Source organism: Pimephales promelas, chromosome 13 (genome assembly GCF_988280905.1).
Source record: "Pimephales promelas chromosome 13, fPimPro1.hap1.1, whole genome shotgun sequence".
NCBI classification, from domain to species: Eukaryota; Metazoa; Chordata; class Actinopteri; order Cypriniformes; family Leuciscidae; genus Pimephales; species Pimephales promelas.
The window spans coordinates 32,979,961-32,987,647 of record NC_142781.1 but is presented as its reverse complement, the minus strand read 5'-3'; the positions used below and the strand labels follow the sequence as shown (position 1 = coordinate 32,987,647).

Below are 7,687 nucleotides of genomic sequence, written 5' to 3'. Positions count from 1 at the left end.
GCCCATTCACTGGACAATGAAGGGACTTTACAAAGACTTGCATAACATGTTTGAGAACACTGTAAAAAATGTAATTATATATATATATATATATATATTGTAATTTTAACAGTAAAAAAATATGAGAGTAAAAAATGTTAATTAGTTAACAGTAAGTTCCCATACTATCGACGAGAAAAAGTGTAATAGATAAAAAAGTACAGACAAATTTTAATAGCAGCTTGGCCTTGTTAATTCAGTAGATTTTTTTTTGTTGTAAATGACTGATTTAAATAGTAGAATTTACAGACTGTTCTGTCAATATTTATTTATTTGTAATCATTTTTACTGTATTTTTTACATAATTATTCTGGAAACCACAGCTGCCAGTTTTATTTTTTAAAGACAATGATTTTTTTGTTCTTTTACAGTGAATAACTAACACTGTAGGAGCAACGAAATGTGGAGTAAAATAAAACAAAAGCGTTGTATTGAACATAAAGTGCATGTGTATTTCTCCCTCGTGCCGACAGATGTCGCTGCTTAAAAACACAATGGAGCGTCATACGTGTGACGTAGAGGTGAGAGGTCGGAGCGTCGTCCTGCACACACGGGAGAATGACAACATTACGAGCTTTCACGTGCGATGATCTGTTTAAATTCAACAATATGTGAGTTATTCATTTACACATCATATAATAGCGCTGGTGATTACCATTTCAAAAAAGTGCTGGAGCGTTACTATCGTAAAGTGAAGGTAGTTAGCACTATGATAATCAGCTTCATGTACGATGGTAACGTTGTTAAGATCATATTTAACATGATAATGTTGCACAGTCTGCTAACAGAAATTAGCATGTTTCTTAAACGTATTAAATTATTTAGAAAGAAACATGTTCAAAAACATGCTACTTTGTGTTACTGTGCAGCATCATTATATTGATTGATTATGTTCCTGGTGTATAACATCAGAGTTCACTTATTAATTTTACAGTTTTAATTTTGACTGTGTATTTGTATCCCACAGTAATCTGGACCCCTTGACAGAAACTGTATCCTTTAAAACAATTACAAGCTGATTATCTCTTAATAACCAAATATTGTTTGATTAATCATCCTGTCATGACTCTTACAGAGTCGCTTTCCCCCTTCATTTTTTTCTTCTTAACTTTCATTCATTGTACAGTATGGCATTCCCTTCTATCTTCAATATTTGGCTCACTGGCCGGAGTATTTCATAGTGGCAGAGGCTCCAGGAGGGGAACTGATGGGCTACAGTGAGTCAAATGTGCTTTTAGTTGAACATTTTAATGGGTGAACATTCAGAGATTAATTACTCATGTCATTCCACACCCGTATGAATATAAAAAAGACATGTTTAGACATGTTAACGCTCATGCTGCTCTTTTCTATACATTGAAAGCATTGAGTGAGGAACAGTCAGAAATTTTGCTAACTTTAACAGTCAGATTGGTATGGAAGCTTGTTTCCGCCACTGAATAAAAAAATAAAGTAAATAATTGTGACTTTTTATCTCACAATTCTGACTTCTTTTCTCAGAATTGCGAGATAAAAAGTCTGAATTGCGTGATATAAAGTCGCAATTGCGAGTTATAAAGTCAGAATTGCGAGATATAAAGTCAGAATTGCGAGATATAAAGTCAGAATTGTGAGATATAAAGTCAGAATTGCGTGATATAAAGTCAGAATTGCGTGATATAAAGTCAGAATTGCGAGATATAAAGTCAGAATTGCGAGATATAAAGTCAGAATTGCGTGATATAAAGTCAGAATTGCGAGATATAAAGTCAGAATTGCGAGATATAAAGTCAGAATTGCGTGATATAAAGTCAGAATTGCGAGATATAAAGTCAGAATTGCGAGATATAAAGTCAGAATTGCGAGTTATAAAGTCAGAATTGCGTGATATAAAGTCAGAATTGCGAGATATAAAGTCAGAATTGCGAGATATAAAGTCAGAATTGCGAGATATAAAGTCAGAATTGCGTGATATAAAGTCAGAATTGCGTGATATAAAGTCAGAATTGCGTGATATAAAGTCAGAATTGCGAGATATAAAGTCAGAATTGCGTGATATAAAGTCAGAATTGCGAGTTATAAAGTCAGAATTGCGAGATATAAAGTCAGAATTGCGTGATATAAAGTCAGAATTGCGTGATATAAAGTCAGAATTGCGTGATATAAAGTCAGAATTGCGAGATATAAAGTCAGAATTGCGTGATATAAAGTCAGAATTGCGAGTTATAAAGTCAGAATTGCGAGATATAAAGTCAGAATTGCGAGATATAAAGTCAGAATTGCGAGATATAAAGTCAGAATTGCGTGATATAAAGTCAGAATTGCGAGATATAAAGTCAGAATTGCGTGATATAAAGTCAGAATTGCGAGATATAAAGTCAGAATTGCGAGATATAAAGTCAGAATTGTGAGATATAAAGTCAGAATTGCGAGATATAAAGTCAGAATTGCGAGATATAAAGTCAGAATTGCGTGATATAAAGTCAGAATTGCGAGATATAAAGTCAGAATTGCGTGATATAAAGTCAGAATTGCGAGATATAAAGTCAGAATTGCGAGATATAAAGTCAGAATTGCGAGATATAAAGTCAGAATTGCGAGATATAAAGTCAGAATTGCTCAGAATTGCGAGATATAAAGTCAGAATTGCGAGATATAAAGTCAGAATTGCGAGATATAAAGTCAGAATTGCGAGATATAAAGTCAGAATTGCGTGATATAAAGTCAGAATTGCGAGATATAAAGTCAGAATTGCGAGATATAAAGTCAGAATTGCGAGATATAAAGTCAGAATTGCTCAGAATTGCGAGATATAAAGTCAGAATTGCGTGATATAAAGTCAGAATTGCGTGATATAAAGTCAGAATTGCGAGTTATAAAGTCAGAATTGCGAGATATAAAGTCAGAATTGCGTGATATAAAGTCAGAATTGCGTGATATAAAGTCAGAATTGCGTGATATAAAGTCAGAATTGCGAGTTATAAAGTCAGAATTGCGAGATATAAAGTCAGAATTGCGAGATATAAAGTCAGAATTGCGAGATATAAAGTCAGAATTGCGTGATATAAAGTCAGAATTGCGTGATATAAAGTCAAAATTGCGTGATATAAAGTCAGAATTGCGAGTTATAAAGTCAGAATTGCGAGATATAAAGTCAGAATTGCGTGATATAAAGTCAGAATTGCGTGATATAAAGTCAGAATTGCGTGATATAAAGTCAGAATTGCGAGTTATAAAGTCAGAATTGCGAGATATAAAGTCAGAATTGCGAGATATAAAGTCAGAATTGCGAGATATAAAGTCAGAATTGCGAGATATAAAGTCAGAATTGCTCAGAATTGCGAGATATAAAGTCAGAATTGCGTGATATAAAGTCAGAATTGCGTGATATAAAGTCAGAATTGCGAGTTATAAAGTCAGAATTGCGAGATATAAAGTCAGAATTGCGTGATATAAAGTCAGAATTGCGTGATATAAAGTCAGAATTGCGAGTTATAAAGTCAGAATTGCGAGATATAAAGTCAGAATTGCGAGATATAAAGTCAGAATTGCGAGATATAAAGTCAGAATTGCGTGTTATAAAGTCAGAATTGCGAGTTATAAAGTCAGAATTGCGAGATATAAAGTCAGAATTGCGAGATATAAAGTCAGAATTGCGAGATATAAAGTCAGAATTGCGAGATATAAAGTCAGAATTGCTCAGAATTGCGAGATATAAAGTCAGAATTGCGTGATATAAAGTCAGAATTGCGTGATATAAAGTCAGAATTGCGAGTTATAAAGTCAGAATTGCGAGATATAAAGTCAGAATTGCGTGATATAAAGTCAGAATTGCGTGATATAAAGTCAGAATTGCGTGATATAAAGTCAGAATTGCGAGTTATAAAGTCAGAATTGCGAGATATAAAGTCAGAATTGCGAGATATAAAGTCAGAATTGCGAGATATAAAGTCAGAATTGCGTGATATAAAGTCAGAATTGCGTGATATAAAGTCAGAATTGCGTGATATAAAGTCAGAATTGCGAGTTATAAAGTCAGAATTGCGAGATATAAAGTCAGAATTGCGTGATATAAAGTCAGAATTGCGTGATATAAAGTCAGAATTGCGTGATATAAAGTCAGAATTGCGAGTTATAAAGTCAGAATTGCGAGATATAAAGTCAGAATTGCGAGATATAAAGTCAGAATTGCGAGATATAAAGTCAGAATTGCGAGATATAAAGTCAGAATTGCTCAGAATTGCGAGATATAAAGTCAGAATTGCGTGATATAAAGTCAGAATTGCGTGATATAAAGTCAGAATTGCGAGTTATAAAGTCAGAATTGCGAGATATAAAGTCAGAATTGCGTGATATAAAGTCAGAATTGCGTGATATAAAGTCAGAATTGCGAGTTATAAAGTCAGAATTGCGAGATATAAAGTCAGAATTGCGAGATATAAAGTCAGAATTGCGTGATATAAAGTCAGAATTGCGTGATATAAAGTCAGAATTGCGAGTTATAAAGTCAGAATTGCGAGATATAAAGTCAGAATTGCGAGATATAAAGTCAGAATTGCGAGATATAAAGTCAGAATTGCGTGTTATAAAGTCAGAAATGCATGATATAAAGTCAGAATTGTGAGATTTAAACTATTCTGAGGGGGAAAAAAGTTAGTCTTTTTTCCCCTTAGAATTGGCCTAATAAGTCGCAATTGCGAGTTTATATCTCACAATTCTGAGAAAAGATGTCAGAATTTCGACATATAAACTCGCAATTATGTGTTATAAAGTCAGAATTGCGAGATGTAAACTCGCAATTGTGAGAAAAAAAGTCACACTTCTGTCTTTTTTTCTCAGAATTGCGACTTTATATCTCGCAATTCTGACTTTATAACACACAATTCTGACTTTACAACTCGCAATTGCGACTTTATATCACGCAATTCTGAGAAATAAAGTCAGAATTGTGAGATATAAACTCGCAATTGTGAGAAAAAAAGTCAGAATTGTGAGATAAAAAGTCGCAATTATTTACTTTATTTTTTTATTCAGTGGCGGAAACAAGCTTCCATAGATTGGTGTGTGTGTGTGTGTGTATATAACCTGTATGTGAATGGTCCTGTAGTCATGGGGAAGGCAGAAGGGTCCGTGGCCAGGGAGGAGTGGCACGGGCACGTCACGGCTCTCTCTGTGGCCCCTGAGTTCAGGCGACTGGGTCTGGCTGCTAAACTCATGGAGATGTTAGAGGAGATCTCAGAAAGGTACAAACATGTAGTAAAAAAAACAAAACAAAAAAAAAACAGTAAAAATCCAAAATCATATTGTTTATTAGCTGTAAAATAATAAATCTGTGTCCTGTTTTTATTTTGTGGTTCTCCTCTATTTAGGAAGGGCGGATTCTTTGTGGATCTCTTTGTTCGGGTTTCCAACCAAGTTGCTGTGAACATGTACAAACAGCTCGGCTACAGCGTGTACAGAACGGTTATAGAGTATTACTCTGCCAGTAACGGTGAACCTGACGAAGATGCGTATGGTGAGATATCCGCTTGCTAATTGCCCTAACCCTACTGTTTTTTTTAAATAAATTAATACTTTTATTCAGCAAGGAAGCATTCAATTGATCAAAAGTGACAATAAAACATTTGTAATGTTACAAAATATTCTATTTAAAATAAATTATCTTTCTATTTGTCAAAGAATAATAATTAAAAAAAAATCATGGTTTCAACAGAAAGCAGCACAACTTTCAGAATTGATAATAATAATAATTGAGCATATTAGAATGATTTCTGAAGGAAGTCTGGAGTAATGATGCTGAAAATTCAGCTTTGATCTGAACACAGAAATTTAATATATTCAAACATTTTAAATGACAATTATATTTTTACAATAGTACTTTTTTACTGTTTTTTTTATCAAATAAATGCAGCTTGGTGAGAAGATATATATTTCAAAAACAATTTCAAGAAATTACTAACCCTAAACTTCTGAACGGTAGTGAACATGACTTATGGGTTATTTCAATTGTCTGATGTTAGTAGATCACATCCAGGTTATTATTGGTGTTATTTTTATAGTTGGTCATATTTAAGGGTAGAGATTTGAATAAACCCATGACCTTAAATATTGAACTCACGAACAACACGTAACCTGTCTTGCAACATTTGTGCTGCTTGTTAACTTTACTAAGCAATCAGACTTTTCACCAGAGAAACAAAAGGCATGTTCTTTCATTTTGACAGATATGAGGAAGGCTTTATCCAGAGACACAGAGAAGAAATCCATAATTCCGCTTCCACATCCTGTCCGACCAGAAGATATCGAATAACACTAATAAGTGGCTCTCTGAAACCATCAACATCCAACTGGGAAAACCGACGTTTGCTTTTTGTCACAATAATGATCTGAAATGTCAGAGAGTCACTGCTTTGAATTGTTGTTTTCTATTGGGTTAATACAGCTGAAACTAATAGGACTAAATGTACTGTAGTTACATGAAATAAAAATGTTTAAGGGAAAACTTTGCTGATTTGTCTTATTAAACAACATATAAAACTTTCGTTCAGGTTGACACGTGATTAGCATACTGGAAACATTAACAATTGGGGTCACTATACATTTTACCTCTGATCACCACTGAAATCTTTCATTTTCCCTGTAACACCGCAAAGGCAGTCAAAAAAATTAGAATAAACTTTATCCTGTAAATGTGTTTCACAGCTTCAGTACATAATGCATTTAATAAATTCAATAAACAGGATTCTACCTCTGCATTATTATTGTATTAGTTGGTTAAGAGTAGATCCACTGCAAAATACTTCGCACATTATCATGGATAGCTGGAGGATGCCATTTTCACAGTCACGATAAAGCGGAAGTAGCGAAAGATCTTCCGTATTGTGATGTATATCGAGTGCAACAGAAATTCAAAAAAACAGCGTTTTCCCCCCCAGGAAGATCAATTTATGATATTACGATTAACCCTCTGGACTTCGTCGTCCGAAAATGACCGAAAACATTTTGAATTGTTTAAATTTTTTTTGCTTCATCGGATGGGGGTGAAACTTGGTGACTTTTGTTGTATTACCTATATGAACACAAAAAAAATCAAGGAGATGATTCTGATTTGTTAAAGGACCGTAAAAAAAAAAGTCACACTTAGCTTCCTCCCGGAAGCTAAAAATGGACGACGTAGGAAATGAATGGGAAATACGAAAAAACAGGAAAACTCAGAGAAACTTTTGGTGGTACAAGCTACAGATCAGCAACTGTGCAGAAAAAAAAGTGTACTGCAATGAAGGGGTGACGCTCTAAAACATCAAGAGTGCAAATAAGTTTTCAAATTGAAAATATATTTTTGTTAAAAAACAAAGTAGTTGTCTTTTAGAATATCTAAAAGTATATCTAAATAAAAAAAAAAAATAAGAAATCATGTCTAAAACAACACAATGAATAAAAAAGCCTTCCTATGTATTTATATAGGAAGCTATAGGCAGCCTACAGGCTGGTACAGGACATTGCACACATGTATTTTTTAGTTACGTGTTAAAAATAAATATAAAATAAAGAAATATATATATATATACTACTTCTAATGGAAAAAATAGATGGAATAAAAATATATTTGAATGGTTATCCTGGGAAAAAGTAAAGTTAAATTTTAAGGCTTCGTCCGTTTTGGACCGGG

At 33.5% G+C, this 7,687-nt stretch overlaps 1 protein-coding gene across 1 annotated transcript; it reads left to right on the top strand.

Annotated features, from left to right (window-relative positions):
- Positions 1-534: 534 nt before the first annotated feature.
- Positions 535-6,524, top strand: naa20 (N-alpha-acetyltransferase 20, NatB catalytic subunit). The gene is made up of 6 exons (XM_039674341.2): positions 535-650; positions 1,007-1,031; positions 1,166-1,256; positions 5,126-5,261; positions 5,388-5,533; positions 6,243-6,524. The coding sequence occupies exons 1-6, from the start codon at positions 598-600 to the stop codon at positions 6,326-6,328; spliced, it is 537 nt and encodes a 178-aa protein (XP_039530275.1). The 5' UTR covers positions 535-597; the 3' UTR covers positions 6,329-6,524.
- Positions 6,525-7,687: the final 1,163 nt, after the last annotated feature.

Coding starts and splice junctions, on each gene's coding strand:
- naa20 (XM_039674341.2), top strand. CDS start 598: ATGACAACATTACGAGCTTTCACGTGCGATGATCTGTTTAAATTCAAC. Junction 1,032..1,165: donor TGGACCCCTTGACAGAAACT/GTATCCTTTAAA, acceptor TTCATTGTACAG/TATGGCATTCCCTTCTATCT. Junction 5,534..6,242: donor ACCTGACGAAGATGCGTATG/GTGAGATATCCG, acceptor TCATTTTGACAG/ATATGAGGAAGGCTTTATCC.